General features: G+C 40.0%; 1 protein-coding gene across 1 annotated transcript in view; it reads left to right on the forward strand.

The window, feature by feature from the left end:
* DYNC1H1 (dynein cytoplasmic 1 heavy chain 1) overlaps positions 1-18,237 on the forward strand; it is a 62,847-nt gene that overhangs the window by 12,229 nt on the left and 32,381 nt on the right. Inside the window, exons 8-34 of the mRNA XM_006018060.2 lie at positions 1,072-2,148; positions 3,054-3,233; positions 4,090-4,239; positions 4,549-4,695; positions 4,816-4,956; positions 5,149-5,325; positions 5,470-5,580; positions 5,665-5,784; positions 6,038-6,277; positions 6,779-6,934; positions 7,313-7,426; positions 8,333-8,443; positions 8,521-8,730; positions 9,244-9,390; positions 9,658-9,824; positions 10,526-10,699; positions 11,498-11,663; positions 11,761-11,949; positions 12,041-12,235; positions 13,091-13,373; positions 14,246-14,346; positions 15,148-15,307; positions 15,612-15,855; positions 16,043-16,226; positions 17,048-17,260; positions 17,467-17,705; positions 17,826-17,982. Coding sequence (XP_006018122.1) covers positions 1,072-2,148; positions 3,054-3,233; positions 4,090-4,239; positions 4,549-4,695; positions 4,816-4,956; positions 5,149-5,325; positions 5,470-5,580; positions 5,665-5,784; positions 6,038-6,277; positions 6,779-6,934; positions 7,313-7,426; positions 8,333-8,443; positions 8,521-8,730; positions 9,244-9,390; positions 9,658-9,824; positions 10,526-10,699; positions 11,498-11,663; positions 11,761-11,949; positions 12,041-12,235; positions 13,091-13,373; positions 14,246-14,346; positions 15,148-15,307; positions 15,612-15,855; positions 16,043-16,226; positions 17,048-17,260; positions 17,467-17,705; positions 17,826-17,982 — 5,553 coding nt within the window. The remainder of the gene's footprint in view (positions 1-1,071; positions 2,149-3,053; positions 3,234-4,089; positions 4,240-4,548; positions 4,696-4,815; positions 4,957-5,148; positions 5,326-5,469; positions 5,581-5,664; positions 5,785-6,037; positions 6,278-6,778; positions 6,935-7,312; positions 7,427-8,332; positions 8,444-8,520; positions 8,731-9,243; positions 9,391-9,657; positions 9,825-10,525; positions 10,700-11,497; positions 11,664-11,760; positions 11,950-12,040; positions 12,236-13,090; positions 13,374-14,245; positions 14,347-15,147; positions 15,308-15,611; positions 15,856-16,042; positions 16,227-17,047; positions 17,261-17,466; positions 17,706-17,825; positions 17,983-18,237) is intronic.

Raw genomic sequence — 18,237 nt, forward strand, 5'->3', positions numbered from 1 at the left:
ATCTGTGTGTTACTGCCGGCTATTATCTGATTCGATCCTTAGAGGACGAACTTATTTTGTTGTCTGAATTTGTTTAACCGTTTAACTTCTGAACCAGCTGCGAGAGCTCATGATGACTCAAACGACGCGCATGTGGTTTAGAATTCCAGCTGTGCCATCGGCAAGGGGGCATGTCGTAACCCAATGATTTTTAGTGCCTCGGCACATTGGAATTTTCCTGCCACATGGAGCTTTCTTTGCACGGTGGATTTCTCAGCTGCAGTGCAAAAGAGTTCCCACCACACGTATGCAAATTAGTGTCCCACTATTGGTCAATTCTAAATTATTCCTACATGGCGGCTAGCATTTGGCTCGCTAGCCATATAAAAGGTTAGAGCAGTTTCCACCCAAGTTGGAGGACTCCACAACCATCTCGTGGGGAACTCTAAGCGCGCTGTGGAGCCTAGCAAACTCCACGTGCATCTTGGAGGAGGACATAGGGGCCTGATCAGCTTCTAACCACTCCCCGTCATAGTGGAAAATTTGACGTACCCCCATGTTGAGTGTGCGGAGTCATACATCCACGACCCATCTCAGTTCGGTTCGACAAGAGATCTCACTTCTGTTTGTTTGTGTGCAACTGTAACTCAAGCAAGTTTCCTTCCTGCACTGTGACCATCGGCAGTGTGAGTAAAGCTTTCTTTGTACAACCAATACGCTTCCGTGCCTAACTGTACTCCGTCGTGGAAAAACCCCACCTGATGGTCCGGGCTACTGGCCATAGCCTTAGACCGCCCTCGGTCCCGACAGTAAGAATGTTGTTTTTTGGTAAGTAGTGTATAGTGCTGTGGGACCTGTTTGTTTTGGGGGCTTTTATTGTCCTATTCTCAGATTAACAAAAGCTACCCAAATTTCATTAGCCCTTCAAGGTTCTAAAGTACCTAGTTGGTCATAGCTAAGTATTTTGCTTTAAATATCAAACTAATTGTAGGTTTTATAATAACCACATAAAATCTGTGACTTACACATGCATGATTAAGCCATCTTTAAACTAAGTCCTGTAGTGCTTAATAAACTGATTTCTTTATGCAGGTCACTGCTGTTGCCCAACAGAATCAAGGAGATGTACCTGAACCTCAGGACATGAAAGTAGCAGAAGTTCTTTTTGATGCTGCTGATGCTAATGCCATTGAAGAAGTAAATCTTGCTTATGAGAATGTCAAGGAAGTAGATGGCTTGGATGTTTCCAAGGAAGGTACAGAAGCCTGGGAGGCTGCAATGAAGCGATATGATGAAAGAATTGATAGAGTTGAAACAAGAATCACTGCCCGTTTACGAGATCAGCTTGGCACAGCAAAGAACGCCAATGAAATGTTCAGAATCTTCTCTCGGTTCAACGCTTTGTTTGTCAGACCTCACATTCGAGGTGCTATTCGTGAATATCAAACACAATTGATCCAACGTGTAAAAGATGATATTGAGTCTCTTCATGATAAATTCAAGGTGCAATACCCACAAAGTCAAGCTTGTAAGATGAGTCATGTCCGTGACTTGCCTCCAGTTTCTGGGTCTATCATCTGGGCCAAACAGATTGATAGGCAACTGACAGCATACATGAAGCGTGTTGAAGATGTCCTTGGTAAAGGCTGGGAGAATCACGTTGAAGGTCAGAAGCTGAAGCAAGATGGAGATAGCTTCCGTATGAAGCTCAACACTCAAGAAATATTTGATGATTGGGCAAGGAAAGTTCAGCAGCGCAACCTTGGTGTGTCTGGCCGTATATTCACCATTGAAAGCACTCGTGTCAGGGGCCGAACAGGAAATGTTCTCAAACTAAAAGTCAACTTCCTTCCAGAAATAATCACTCTTTCAAAAGAAGTCCGCAACCTCAAATGGCTTGGATTCCGTGTTCCACTAGCAATTGTCAACAAAGCTCACCAGGCAAACCAGCTCTATCCCTTTGCTATTTCCCTCATCGAAAGTGTCCGCACGTATGAACGGACCTGTGAGAAAGTGGAAGAACGTAACACTATCTCACTTTTGGTTGCTGGTCTGAAGAAAGAAGTGCAGGCTCTGATTGCTGAAGGAATTGCACTGGTGTGGGAATCGTACAAACTTGATCCGTATGTACAGCGTCTGGCAGAGACGGTCTTCAACTTCCAAGAAAAGGTTTGTTCTGCTGATGTAACCCTGTGCATAACAGTGAGGGTTAAGTTCAATGTGCAACCCAAAGTATGTCAGTCTTGGCTTGTATATTGCTCGGGACAGCAGCTACCTTCCTGTTATGACAACTTAATCTAAATCTGTAATCTGCCTAGAGCAGGGGGACTGGACCAGATGATCTGCAAGGTCTCTTCCAACCCCTTACAATCTATGAATCTAGATTTGACATAATGTCAAAGTGTAACAAAGTCATTGATTAGTAATTGAATAAGATGTGGGTCATACTACTTTATCTAGTCCTAAATACAAAAATATACACAAACTCTACCCAGAGAGTGAAGTGGCTACAATAAGTAACCGAAATAAGGTTGTTACTAGGCGTGTCTACATATTCATTCATGCACAATAGTTACTGTGCATTTAGTTAGTACGTAATGAAGTACTAACTAAATGCGCAGTACCTACAGTTAATGTGCAGTAGCACTGGTGCCTGTTTTGGTTTTTTTGTGCCTCTTACTGCGTAGTAAGCATTAGCACAGTTTTTGCCCAGCATGCTACTGTGCAGTGCTCTTAGCCTACTGCACATTAAGCATCTCATGTAGACATGCCCACTCAGTACTAAACGGGCTTCTACAGTGAAAAATATATGCATAGGGTCTTAAAAGGTATCTTATTTCAGCTAAAAAATGTCCACTAATCTGGTCTAAATAAAGATGTTTGTGTTGAGCTGTGGGAACTTCCCAGTAAATGCCGAGCAAAAAAACTTCAGGGGAAAAATAAAGCACGGGTTTTTCACATTTTATAGGAATGAATGCATCTATCTATCTCTAGGCAGAGAGAAATGATGCTCTAAAAATGAAACCTGGCTTATTGCTATCAAAGTAATACCATTCAAATGTTTATTTCCTCAGGTGGATGATCTCCTCATCATTGAAGAGAAAATAGACCTGGAAGTTCGATCTTTGGAAACCTGCATGTATGATCATAAAACTTTCTCAGAAATCCTTAACAGAGTTCAAAAAGCTGTGGATGACCTGAATCTTCATTCCTATTCCAACTTACCTATCTGGGTCAATAAGTTGGATATGGAGGTAGGTTTCACTGCAGTAGGTATATCAATGGTCTGCCTGGGCCTGACAGCCCTTTGAGCTAACATGGCGTAGGCACACCAGTTCTATTACTAGTAGCATACAAGTGATGTGGCTAGCATTACATTCAGCCACCTTTTGACTCTAACACTGGAATGACCAACTACCCATATACAGTTGGGTTGGCAGGAAGCAGGCTTTGACATGAATCTAAAATAATGCTCAAATTCCTGGCTCTGGAACCATAGCAAGATGCCCGAGTTGCATCTGGTGGCAGAACACACAGCTCAGCATTATTCTTAAAGGTTGCACAGTAGTCTGTTTTGTCAACCTGGCTTATCATTCAGGTGACATAGGGAAATTCTCTGCTACTTCCAAGTTCTCAGACTTCAGCTTGTGGCAGGTATTGACCCTACAAGAAAGGTCTGTATTGTCAGGGTACCATTACTTATTGAAATTAATGGCTTTCAAGTCTTGAGGTAGAAGGATAACAGCACAAGGCTTAAATGATAGTTGAATTAAGTGGGCATGGTATTGCTCCACTAATACAAAGTAAGACTACTGTTTGTAATATAGCTGGTGCTACTTAAGCTAATAAGACAAATGATCAGTTCTCCACATTGCTTACGTTCTCTTCCAAGTCCATATTTTAAAATGGTTGTCACGATCCAATTTCCTTTTTGAGGAGGGTTAAACAGAATTGATGTGATGTAATCAATTAGGGAAGCAAGTTAAAACCCGATTTCTGTCTCAGAGCAGTCTTACAACATTTGGAACTTACAAGGATTTTGGGAAGCAAATACATGATGCAAGAGTCTTGAAAGATACTGTATTTGATTAAAATGTGGTTTTCCCTTAGATTGAAAGAATACTAGGGGTTCGTCTACAAGCTGGGCTGAGAGCTTGGACCCAAGTTCTTCTTGGACAAGCTGATGACAAAGCAGAAGTTGACATGGATACAGATGCCCCCCAGGTCAGCCACAAGCCTGGTGGGGAGCCAAAAATCAAAGTAAGTGGTTTAATTCCTATAAATCTCAAGTAAAACTACTTGCAATTAATATTGCCCTAAAACATAACTTTAATCTTTATCCACAACTGCTTTACAATTGGTCTTGGAGATGGGGAAAGGAAGGGATAAGTGTTAAATTTACTTTTTAGATTGGCAAAATTTACTGTTCTTTGGGGGGTTTGTTTGTTTATTTATTTTAGATTGAAAGATCTTTATCTAAAAGTTACTTTGTATGTTAGACATCTGCTGCCCCAAGCATCTTTGTTTTAGCAAAATGAAGCTGAATGTGAGGTTTCTTTGTTTCTGCAGAACATTGTGCATGAACTGAGAATAACCAACCAGGTCATCTACTTGAATCCGCCAATTGAAGACTGCAGATACAAGCTGTATCAAGAAATGTTTTCCTGGAAGATGGTTATATTATCACTACCCAGAATCCAAAGTCAGAGATACCAGGTAAGCATGATAAAAACTGTATGTATGAATCAAAGACTCTTCTGATTGGAAGTACTTGAAATTCTGTTTAAATGTAGCATGAACCTGATGCATCCTAATTTTATATCTGGATCCTGTTAGGTGGGTGTGCACTATGAGCTCTCGGAGGAAGAGAAGTTCTATCGCAATGCTTTAACACGGATGCCTGATGGCCCTGCAGCATTGGAGGAATCTTATTCTGCAGTCATGGGAATTGTAACAGAGGTTGAACAGTATGTCAAGGTAAGATATGCATTCTGATACTGATGGCTCAACGTGCATTTTCTGGCCATCACCTTTCTTTGCACTTCAGTGCTTATTTATCTGTAAACCAACCTGTAGCCAGTCAGCCAAAAATAATAGTTTATTTAAAATAGGCAAGTTTCAGTATTTTGTAAACTTGCTGTTTACACTAAAGATTCTTATGTATTTTAGGTTTGGCTGCAGTACCAATGCTTATGGGATATGCAAGCTGAAAATATATACAACCGTCTGGGAGAAGACTTAAATAAGTGGCAAGCCCTCTTAGTTCAGATAAGAAAGGCCAGAGGAACCTTTGACAATGCAGAAACCAGGAAAGAATTTGGACCTGTTATCATAGACTATGGCAAGGTAAGTGCTTAGTGCATCAAGCTTTCTCCCCCTCCTTCCCTTTTAAAGACGCATAAAAATGAAACTTACGGGATCAGCAAACAATGTAACCAAACTATGCCATAATTTATTTATTTCTTTATTTATTTATTTATTTATTTGTAGGTACAATCTAAAGTGAATTTGAAATATGACTCCTGGCATAAGGAAGTACTCAGCAAATTTGGTCAAATGCTAGGCCAGAACATGACTGAGTTCCATTCGCAGATTTCCAAGGTAAGAACAGTTCATTAATTCCTTTATTGGGAGACCAACTCACTACATTAGTTTTCGAAACTACAGACTCTTTCCTTTTAACAGTCCCGCCAAGAGCTGGAGCAGCATTCAGTGGATACTGCTAGCACATCAGATGCAGTGACATTCATCACGTATGTTCAGTCCCTGAAACGTAAAATCAAACAGTTTGAAAAACAAGTTGAGGTAAGTTATTTATTTCCTACTAAAGGCTTGCTTTCTGGCAGTACTGAACACTTGCCATTTTTAAGACTTGATATAATACCTAATCTAAGCCCACTGAAAAATTACTCTGTCAAAGCCTAGTAACTCAACTGGAATCTTGATTGGAGAGTTTCGTAATGTGCCCTAAGCTGTAAACCAGCATTAATATTTAGTATAATATGGCTAGAAATTTTACTTGCATAGTTACGTATTAAGATCACTTTGTGGCTTGTAGCTTTACCGCAATGGTCAGCGCTTGCTTGAGAAACAGCGGTTCCAGTTCCCTTCCTCTTGGTTGTACATTGACAATATTGAAGGAGAGTGGGGTGCTTTCAATGACATCATGCGTCGTAAGGATTCTGCCATTCAGCAACAAGTGGCAAACCTGCAAATGAAGATTGTCCAAGAAGACCGGGCAGTGGAGAGCCGCACAGTTGACCTCTTGACAGATTGGGAGAAAACAAAGCCTGTGACAGTAAGTTCAGATGTACTTGACTTTGTTTTTTACAGCTAATAAATTTCAAAATAAACAGGGCTTTACTTGCTTTGTTTCATTTTGATTCATAAATGGAACTCTCCTGAAATTTCAGGAACCTTGTAAGAGGCACTTGCCTTTTATCTTACCTTGCTCCATTTAAAACCTCTGCGCTTTTCCCCTATCTTAGTTTTTGCTTTCTGAAACTGATACAGCTAGTTAAAGATGCCCAAACCCTCACAAAGGGCAAGAGAAGGATATTGCTGAGATTAAGTTTACAAAGAGGTGTAAATAGAAACTGATCACATTTGCTTTGTTTACAACCCTACTCATCTGGGGATGGGAGCAATAACATGCTTAACACGTTGGGAAATGGAGAAGTCCTTAGAACTGACAAAAAGATGCAGTTCTTCTGGTGCTACTTCTGATGAGGCTTACCATCTGTACAATAGCTAAATTCAAAAGGTTGAATCTAACATTTGTACGCATGGCCCTTTTTAGGGAAACTTGCGTCCAGAAGAAGCTCTTCAGGCACTTACAATTTATGAGGGAAAATTTGGTAGGCTGAAAGATGATCGTGAGAAGTGTGCAAAAGCCAAAGAAGCCCTGGAACTGACAGACACTGGACTCCTAAGTGGCAGTGAAGAACGTGTGCAGGTATGAGTTAAATTTTTTTTGTCGGCAACTAGAATTAGTGTTTAAATTAAGTAGGCTACCTCTTCTTTCTCTGAATGTATTGGAATGTTTGCCTTGGAAGACAGCAGAGGTCTCTTCTCTCGCTTGGTTTTTCACAATGAGTGGAAGTGTCCACCTGTGTGTCTTCATACCTGTTCAGCCCTTAGCCTCACTGTAGAAATTGCCCTAAACCTCAGTAGAAACCCCTTCCACTCCCCCTCCCACAATTTTGGTAAAGTCTCTCTGTTCTGTCACTGTACCTTGAACCATTGAGTTTCGTGGATTTTAGAATTCTTTAGCTTACCTTATCCCTACCATTATACCCCTGATGCGAGTTTGACATGTTCCTTTGAACAACAGGTAGCTCTTGAAGAGTTGCAGGACCTCAAAGGAGTCTGGTCTGAGCTTTCCAAGGTCTGGGAGCAGATTGATCAAATGAAAGAGCAACCCTGGGTTTCAGTACAACCTCGCAAGGTACTTTTTCATACATGTAGAAGCTATAATTTCACTTACTTGAATGGGGTGACTCTCCAAAGTTCGTCCTGCCATTTTAAGTACTGGGCTATTAGAATATAGTCCCATGCTTAACTCAGAAATGAACCAGAATCTATTAGTGCTTCTCTTGCCATCTTGTTGGCAGAGAGGTAGAAGGGCAAGACCTGAACAAGGTGGAATAATCTTCCATATTACATGGTGCATATTCTTTCTTAAGCTTCAGCTTGCTTAAGCTTACAAAACTTGTGTGCACATCTTGATTTATAAGAATGAAAAAATACAGGCCATATCTAAAGGGAACAGGACTTAATGCTATGTTGTATTCTTGTTCAGGTCAACTTATTCAAATTGTAATTTCTTAAATGCTTGTTCAGCTTCATTAACAAAAAGGTTGTTTTAGTACTTACATGATGCATGTTCTTGAAATGCCTAGGGAATCTACCTTAAATAGTTTGTATTGATTTATTTTTTTTATGCCACTTTCTCAACAAAGGCTCAGAGCAACTTACAAAAAGAGACACTAACTTTTATAAAGCAGATATAGAACAAACCCCCCAATTTTTAATATTCTCTCTTAACTCTATAAGTAATGGTCTTGACTTTTATATGATTTTGATCCATCTAGTATGTTATTCGGATGTTTAAAGGGCATAGAACACTAACAGTATTTTACACGTTTGTGAATTGTTTCTAACAACATTGTGGATTTTGAGGCACTAGACAATGTTACTATTGCCACTTTAACATGAGGCATTTACTTAACAAATATAAAGATGACAAATTACAAGTAAACTTGATGGTTGTACTATCCATTCTATTTACTGCAAGCAGCTGGTAGCAGGTTAATTCTTTAACAGCTTCTATTTTTTTTTTCTTTACCAACAGCTTCGACAAAACTTGGATGGCTTACTGAACCAACTGAAAAATTTTCCTGCTCGTTTGCGGCAGTATGCCTCTTATGAATATGTTCAGAGACTTCTGAAGGGTTACATGAAGGTTGGTATATTTAATTTACTCTTAATTTAAATTTCATTTTAAATGCATTATCTGACTCCAGTCTTCTCTCCCTATAGATAAACATGTTGGTGATTGAGCTGAAATCTGAAGCTCTTAAAGATCGTCATTGGAAACAGCTGATGAAGAGACTTCATGTTAACTGGGTTGTTTCTGAACTAACCCTGGGACAGATCTGGGATGTTGACTTGCAGAAAAATGAATTAATTGTCAAAGATGTGCTGCTTGTGGCTCAAGGAGAGATGGCTTTGGAAGAGTTCTTGAAACAGGCTAGTATATTGCTATGTATATGACCTATCTTGAGGGTGGGAAGAATTTTGATTTGCTGAACACGTGTTAGAAGTGGGCTGTTGAATACAGAGGAAGCTGGAAGTGAAAACGTCTGCAGTATTTTCAGTTCTAGGTTACTCAGCAAATGCCGTCAGAACTCATAACATGGCACTTGCACAAAGATAACTGCTTCAGGAAGGAAATAAAGCTTTTTAAGTGTACTGGAGTTAAAGAACTCTCATGTAAAATTGCTAAAATTATTCTTAAAATATTAAGATGGGAAATAGAAAATGCTTTTGAACTACTCCTGCATATTAATTCAGTTACTACTGTATTCAGTTAGTTCACCTTTTTCATTTTTTTTTTCTAGGTCCATTTTTAAAGAGTTTTAAAGTAGTTCAAGGTTTAAGCCTATAGTCCTTGAAGTAGAAAGTCAGTTAACTCATTTCTATATTTTAGAACATAATGCATCAGGATTAAGGCCTTCTGATTTTCTTTTCTCTTCCTTAAAGATAAGAGAAGTGTGGAACACTTATGAACTGGACTTGGTTAACTATCAGAACAAATGTCGTTTGATTCGTGGCTGGGATGATCTTTTCAACAAAGTCAAAGAGCACATCAACAGTGTGTCTGCAATGAAGCTATCGCCATACTACAAGGTATAATGTAAAACCACTTCTCTTTGACTCCCTTTGCTTGCAATTCTATCTTAATATTTCAACTGATAGTCTTTGTGCTAAGTGCTGACAAATTATCACGTACAAGAGCAATTACATTGTGGTTTAAATCACTTCAAAAAGTCCTCTCATCCCAGTGCTAACTAAGCTAGCTTTATTATGTTAACTTATCCCACTTCTAAAAGTAATGCCTACTTGTAGGTAATTTTTTAAGGTAAGCTGAATACTAATGGTTGGCTTAACCTCTAGGTGTTTGAGGAAGATGCTCTTAGCTGGGAAGACAAACTGAATCGTATCATGGCTCTCTTTGATGTCTGGATAGATGTTCAGAGACGATGGGTCTACCTTGAGGGTATCTTCACTGGTAGTGCTGATATCAAGCATTTGCTTCCTGTTGAAACCCAGAGGTTCCAAAGGTACACTTTGACGTGACACACTCTCTTTTTTTAATATTCTTAGTATTTCTGGTTCAGGCCAAGCTATACATTTTGCCACCCCTTCCAAATGTCAGGCCTGCCACCTCCAGTATAGAATCCAGCAGTTGATATCCCACAAATCCAGCTTGGTTTTAGCCTTACTACAGGCTTTGGCTGGCAGATTCCTGAAGAATGCAATGTGATAGCACGGCTTGTTAAAGCGACTTAGTTTAGCTATCAAAAGACGAGAAAAGAATTAAAGCAAGAGGCCGATTTTTTTTTTTTTTTTTTTTTTTTTTTTTTTTTTTTATAGATATTATCTTGTCTAAACCTCAGGCAAGGTTTTGCCTGAGTTCAAATAGGTTCTCCAGTGATTTGCGGTGATCCCAGAGATTTGTCTTGAGGCATGAGAACAGGGCAGAGTTGTAGGTCTTGCTCCATGTCTTGCTTTCTTAATGTGTAAATTCACTGAATTCAGGTACAGGTGTCTGCATATCAGCAAGTGAATTAATTGCCACCATTTTTCCTGGGTATCTGGGGAGAGCTCTAGCTGGAATCAGTCTTTAGAGTTCCATACAGCTTGCTGCACAATAATGCAGAGCATTCATAGATGTCACACATGCCAGGATATCCAGACTAGTTCTTGAGATTATATCCCTAGCCTTCCTCACTTAATCTGCTAATGCCTTTCTTACCTCTAGCATCAGTACTGAGTTTCTGGCACTCATGAAAAAGGTGTCCAAATCTCCGCTTGTGATGGATGTTCTTAATATCCAAGGTGTACAAAGATCATTGGAAAGATTGGCAGACTTGCTTGGAAAGATCCAGAAGGCACTGGGAGAATATCTGGAAAGAGAGAGATCATCTTTCCCTCGGTAAGGAATTTCATCTCCAATTGATAGCGTTGGATTAAAATTTACCATGATGGATGCTTGCATGGTAGTAGTTGTTAATACAGGCACTGTGTTCCTCAAATTTTTTATTAAGTCATTACTTGAAAACAGAAACTGTCTTCTACAGCTTTAAGGAATTTAATCATAGTCTCTCTGAAAAGTTACTGATCACTTCTGACACAGTGTAAGGTAGCTGAAGTGTATGATTTCAGTAGTAAGCATTGTTTAATGGCATGTTTCAGCTGACACTGATTCTAACTAGAATACAGGTTTTAGAAGTTAAACTAAATAAGTAAAAATCAAAGCTAAGCTCTCATTCCTGAATTCAAATTTTATATTGCATTCTATTTCACCTTCAATCATCAATTCAGTGGTGCCTGAATTGCAGCCATAATGTGTAACTTCCATACTTCTAGATTAGAAGTCTGTGCTACAGAAGTGGCATTAAAATAAACCCCTAGCACTGGAAAAAGCTGGAGGAAGAACTTCAGTTAGCTTATTCCCTATAGCAGAAGGAATGAATTTTGAAGTATTCAGAGTAAGGTGTATGAAGGAAGGGAACTGCACAACAATCTAGTGTGTGTTTATCTTCTAGTTCTTTAAAAGCAAGTTTTAATCTTTTAGAGATTAGCCTTAATATCATACAAGGTACTTGCTTTATTTCCCAGTTATAAGACTTATAAAGTTAGTTATTTGTACTCAAAATGTTGTGTGTGTAAATTTAATTTACTTTTGTGCATGCAGGTTTGGTCCATGATGAAACTTTTTATCTAATTCTAGGTTTTACTTTGTTGGTGATGAGGATTTACTGGAAATTATCGGGAACAGCAAGAATGTAGCCAAGCTGCAGAAACACTTCAAGAAAATGTTTGCTGGAGTTTCTAGCATCATCCTTAACGAAGATAACACTGTTGTCCTGGGAATCTCCTCCCGTGAAGGAGAGGAGGTATAGCTGCATCTTCAGGAAGGATTCTTTATTTAAGTTTGAAAAATGTGTCCATAGCTTGAACTAAAGCGTAACTTTAAATTTATTCCTTTTTCAGGTGCTGTTCAAAACACCTGTGTCTATCACAGAACACCCCAAGATCAACGAGTGGCTTACACTTGTGGAAAAAGAAATGAGGGTCACCCTTGCTAAGCTGCTCGCTGAGTCTGTTACAGAAGTAGAAATCTTTGGTAAAGCAACCTCCATTGATCCAGCTACTTATATTTCTTGGATCGACAAATATCAGGTATCTGTCAAATCACTTGAGAAATATTAATGTTTGGCTACCCTCTTATGGGAAGAGAGGATCCTGACAATTTTAACTGTTAATGTTCTAGGCCCAGCTTGTCGTCCTGTCAGCCCAGATTGCTTGGTCAGAGAATGTGGAGTCTGCTCTGAATGGCATGGGTGGCGGTGGTGACAGCAGCCCTCTGCATTCTGTGCTGGCTAATGTTGAGGTCACGCTGAATGTATTGGCAGATTCAGTGTTGATGGAACAACCGCCTCTCCGCAGAAGGAAGTTGGAGCACTTGGTAAGCAAAACTCCCTTCCCAATCTAAGTCATTCAGTATCTTTAAAGGTGCATCTTGGTTTCACTAAAATTGTTTCTAATCTAGCTTGATGAATGTTCACATCAAGCTTTGAGAGCAAAACCACCTATTTCTACAAATAACTTACAAATGAATGTCGTTTACACAAAGTCTGAAAGATAATTCAGCAAACACATATTTAGAATACACTAATTAGTCTCCACTTTTGATGGTAAATGATTTGATGCAGATTTAATAATCTGTCATAGCCACCTTGAAGAGATCCTCAGAACCTTTGGAAGTAGAAATGACTATATCCAGCTTATAGTAGGATGAGCTCAAATTAGTCTTTGGTTGTGTGGTGGGCTTTGGTGGATATAAAAGTGAACAGCAAAGCACTTTTTGCTACTAGCTTGTCTTCCAAATTTTAGGGAATTCAGCAGAAAGAGAAAGATAAATTCTGTTCCTAAAGGTGATAGTGGCATTGGTAGAGTTGTTTCCTTGAACTTCTTTCCAGAAGAACAGTGGAGCTGTTCACAAACTCATAGAAGTCCTTGATAGGATAACCTTTGCGGATCTAAGAGAGGATGTATCCATTGCAACCTATGCTCCACAAGGGCTAATCACATTGTCTCAGAACTAAGTCTGAAGTTTCTCTGAGATGGTAGAGCCTGGTAGTCCTGCCAGCAACAAGTGACCTTTTTCAATAGCGCCTCTTCAAACTAGATAAAAATTAGGTCTGTAGCCCAGAAGAATGGATTTCTAAATAGAAAGCTCATTTGAGGTGCTTTGACTTAGTAGCATTGGAATATGTGACTTATGCCTGGTATCGTTTAACAAGTTGATTTTGTTCTCCAGATCACAGAATTGGTGCACCAAAGAGATGTTACAAGATCTCTAATCAAAAGTAAGATTGACAACTCCAAATTCTTCGAGTGGCTCAGTCAGATGAGATTCTACTTTGACCCAAAACAGACAGATGTGTTGCAACAGCTGTCCATTCAGATGGCAAATGCCAAATTCAACTATGGCTTTGAGTACCTTGGTGTTCAGGATAAGCTAGTGCAGACTCCTCTTACTGACCGCTGCTACCTGACCATGACACAAGCCTTGGAGGCAAGACTTGGAGGATCACCCTTTGGTAAGTGTGTGTTTATTCCCAGTATGTCTTCTACATTAAAGATGAAGTGTGCTGTATATTTTATAGCAGAACAAAGGTGATTAAGAAATAGTGGTTTTGAATTCAAGCCAAGATTTAGGTTGAATATTGAGGTGTAATGTTAGAGTAGTGAAATTGAAACAAGCTATGTGGAGGAGTTGTGGAATCCTATGCACTTGGAAGCTTTTTGTCTGTAATATTCTAGGAATACTTTATCCTACCTCAGTGCAGGGGGGATGAGAAGCTCAAGGGTGTCCAAGATACAGCCCACGGAGCCCTATCCTCCGGCCTACAGTGCCACCTATGGGTCACAGACTGGTGTGCCATATGCAACACACTGGCCCCAGCCCCACACACTGCATGCAGTGCATGGAGTTGATCTTGTACAGGCTGTACACAGCTCAGGGGCTAGAGCTGGCATGTATGTTGCACATAGGGCCAGTCTCGGGTGTGTTGCATGCGGCACCCATGCTGGACAGCCCTGCACACTGAATCTGGGGCTGGTCTAGATTGAGCCTGCAGACCAGCCCCACATGTCAAATCAGCATGCAGAACCAGGGCCAGTGTGCACTGCACCAGACTAGCCCTGTGCACTGAATCTGAGTGGGGCTGGTCTGTGGGGCCTGATCTGCCCTGCAGACTGGCTCTGGACCCATCATGTGCCCTGCGGGCTTGGATGAGTTTGACACCCCCTGAGCTAGATGATCTTTGTAGACTCTGCTATTTCTACAATGAAAAAAATTCTGTAGTTGAAAACACTAGCTTGATTAAATTGGCAATGCTTCACATGTATACTGATTAATTTTTTTCATGCCTGTGAAGAGACTAACATGCCTGTCCCCTTCCAAAACTAGGTCCTGCTGGTACTGGTAAAACAGAATCTGTCAAGGCTCTTGGACACCAGCTTGGACGCTTTGTTTTGGTTTTCAACTGTGATGAAACATTTGACTTCCAGGTATAGTATTTATTCTGGCACGATGTTCAACCAGTAGGTTTCGAAAAGACTGTTTTCTCTAATGGCCAAATTGCAACTGTCTTGAACAGATGTAACTAAAGCAGAGTTACTGCCTAAAATGAGGTGGGGCAGCAGTTGCCTACATCCTTTCTAAGGGGTAATTGACTATGAAAAGAGGAGACTTTCAGTTTTACAACGAGCAATTTGAAAGATGGTTATCATGGCTCTTCCATGAGCATTATGCAGTTGAACTGAGATGTCTGTCTTGGTGGAAGTTCGCATAAGCACAAGGGGTTGCCTGTCAACCAGATCCTGTCTAGTTCTTGATGTGTTAGTGTTTCAACTAATTTGAGATTCTGATGCTTAGCATTGCTTTAACAAAAGTAGACATGCAGGTTTCTAAAAATGCATTATTGAGACAGCCCTTCAATTTCCAGACCCTGGAAGATTTGTATTAAAAAAATGAGAAGCATAAAACTTAAATTAAGAAGTACAGTTAAAGTAAAATGCTGCACTATAATACTTTTCTTTGGACCAGCTCTACTAGTACACCCATTCTTTAGTTGGTTAATATCTGGCACTTTGCTTTATTATCCTCTCAAAGCTTATTACTCAACTGTAATTGCACTTTAGTTAGATTATGACTTGAACTGGGGAGACATTGTGGGGGGTTGCAACTGAAAGCATAGATTCTTGACTGACACTAACTTGTGTGTCTCTATAAAACAATACAGACTAGTTTCAGTTGCATATAGTGAAGGAGTACAAATGTAACTTCTATGTATGTTTCCTTACCCATAGGCAATGGGACGTATCTTTGTGGGGCTCTGCCAAGTGGGTGCGTGGGGCTGCTTTGATGAATTCAACAGACTGGAGGAGCGCATGCTTTCTGCTGTTTCTCAGCAAGTTCAGTGCATCCAGGAGGCATTGAGAGAACATTGCAATCCAAATTATGACAAAAGTATGGACTCTCTTTTTTTCTCTCTCTGCTAATGGTTGTGCAGCATATCTAAAGATTGCTTTTGCTCTGGACATAGTTAACTGAAAAAGAGGGGGCAGAAACATCACTGTCTTGGCCAGAGATTTGCTAATGGTATAAGCAGCTTCTAAACTGTGGAAGGGAAGTCACTTTGAAGTTTTAATTGAGCTAGCTGGATTGTAAACAAAACAAAGTAGGATGCTAAGAAAATATTCTGTGTTAAGAGCTGACTTTCTTAAAAGAGAACCAGCTGAATTTGTAGTATGTAATCTTTTTTTCTCTTTAGCTTCTGCACCAATAACTTGTGAGCTGCTGAACAAGCAAGTTAAAGTGAGCCCCGACATGGCTATCTTCATCACAATGAATCCTGGCTATGCAGGCAGATCAAATCTTCCTGACAATTTGAAGAAGCTATTCCGTAGCTTGGCAATGACCAAGCCAGACCGACAGCTAATTGCTCAAGTCATGTTATACTCCCAAGGCTTCCGTACTGCTGAAGTGCTTGCCAACAAGATTGTCCCATTCTTCAAGTGAGTAACAGCTGTACATGCAAGTCTAAGCTAAAATCCTTAAAAGAGCACTGTTAGGTTTCAGATTTAATGTTGGCAAATACCAACAATAGCTTTGCAGGAGCATCTTTCATCTGCAGCAACTATTCTTGAACACTAAACTTGTGATGAGCTTTACCTAATCTGATTCTTGTCTCTTTCTGCTTAGACTATGTGATGAACAACTGTCCTCTCAAAGCCATTATGACTTTGGCTTGAGAGCCCTGAAAAGCGTATTGGTTAGCGCAGGTAATGTGAAGAGGGAGAGGATTCAGAAGATAAAACGAGAGAAGGAAGAACGTGGTGAAGTTGTTGATGAAGGTGAAATTGCTGAGAATTTACCAGAGCAAGAGGTAAAGTATATACAGAATTTTAAGGAACTAGTTACTGTAAAGGTGTAAGTACAGTATAAGTGCATATGAACACTCTAACATGGTAAAACAGATGCTTTATCTAGCAAACATTGATCTACTCATTTTATTTTTAGCATTTCCTACATCTTGTGAAATGGTTCAGTATTAGCCACAATAAACAGTTGAAACTTTAATCGGTGATTTGAGGAATAGTGCTTGTATTCATCAACGATTTTCACTTAATATTTAAAATTATTCTTAGCTAATATTGTTCCCATATTGCATGCTTAGAAATCCATTTTGACATGTAATATTTTAAGCCAGTGGGGAGGCAATCTTTTTGGCAGATGTCACAGATAAGCCCTATACCCTCCCTGAATACCTGTCAGATCCCTTTGCCTTACCTAATCTGCTTCTCACCTTTCTGCTTCCTGCCTGATCTCATGGTCTGCTCTGTTTCCCCCACCTATCTGCCACTGTTGCCATCCCCCTCCCCGATTTGCCACATGAAGGCTGCCTAGATCCACTTGTGGCACCCATGTTGCGGGTTGGCCACCCCTGTTTTGAGCACCTACAGTTACCAGCTAAAGGAAATGTTGGTCTTAAATTCCCTGTGTACTAGCAATCAAGATTGAACACTGTCATAAATGACCGCACAGATGTGAAATAATACTTAGTGTTGAGGTTTGTTAGTTATACATTCTGACATGGAATATGCAACTATTTAGTCCAAGTATACAACACTATCAAATTATTTCTACTAAGCTGACTGCACACGTTTGCTTTTAACTTATCCTATCAAAACCTAAATTTTTACATAGATTCTGATCCAGAGTGTTTGTGAAACGATGGTACCCAAGCTTGTTGCAGAAGATATCCCACTTCTGTTCAGTCTCCTTTCCGATGTATTCCCTGGAGTACAGTATCATCGTGGTGAAATGACAGCCCTGCGAGAGGAGCTCAAGAAAGTGTGTCAGGAAATGTACCTTACATATGGGGATGGAGAGGACGTTGGTGGCATGTGGGTTGAAAAGGTAAATTACAGAAGCTGTACATTTTCAAATGTAGATTTGAAAAACTTTACACTTACCGTTCATAGTTCACAATTTTTTTAAAAGCAGGAATCTCTGCTGCAGAGATTCTTTAGAACCTGGGGAAGTCCTTTCATTGTCTAGTTTAAAGTAATACTGTCAGTCTACAAAAGTGCAAGACTTCACCAGCAAATCTTGTTCTGTCACAGGTTCTTCAGCTCTATCAGATAACCCAGATCAATCATGGGTTGATGATGGTGGGTCCTTCTGGAAGTGGAAAGACCATGGCTTGGAGAGTACTCTTAAAAGCTCTTGAACGGCTGGAGGGTGTGGAAGGTGTTGCACACATCATTGATCCAAAAGCGATCAGCAAAGACCATCTCTATGGTACTTTGGACCCAAATACCAGAGAATGGACAGATGGCTTGTTTACACATGTCTTGAGAAAGTGAGTCTCTTTTAAAAGCATTTTATTTAAATTTAAGGGGTTACCGTGTGATGTATTAATGGCATAGTGAAAACTGTGGTTAAGTCTTTAAACCCACACTAAATGCTTTTCTCAATTTAGGATTATAGACAACGTGAGGGGTGAGCTGCAGAAACGGCAGTGGATTATCTTTGATGGTGATGTAGACCCTGAATGGGTTGAGAACTTAAACTCTGTGCTGGATGACAACAAACTGCTGACCCTGCCCAATGGAGAACGTCTCAGCCTCCCACCTAACGTAATGTTGTGTTTATAACCAAGTACAATTTGCTCTAATCTACTGAATTTAATTCTTTTGCTGCTTTCAGTAGTCTATGTGAACAGGCTCTTTAAAAAGCTCTGAGCTTTTTAAAACAATTCTGTGGCTATAACATTTTGTTATGCCGCTACTTAGCATGCCCTTACATTCATACATATCGGGGCATTTCCTAGTCTGGTGGGGTCAGGTTAAATTCTTGGAGGTATTGTTGGTACAATTGACTCTTATTCCCTA

This window comes from Alligator sinensis, unplaced genomic scaffold, assembly GCF_000455745.1.
Source record: "Alligator sinensis unplaced genomic scaffold, ASM45574v1 scaffold85_1, whole genome shotgun sequence".
Taxonomy (NCBI): domain Eukaryota; kingdom Metazoa; phylum Chordata; order Crocodylia; family Alligatoridae; genus Alligator; species Alligator sinensis.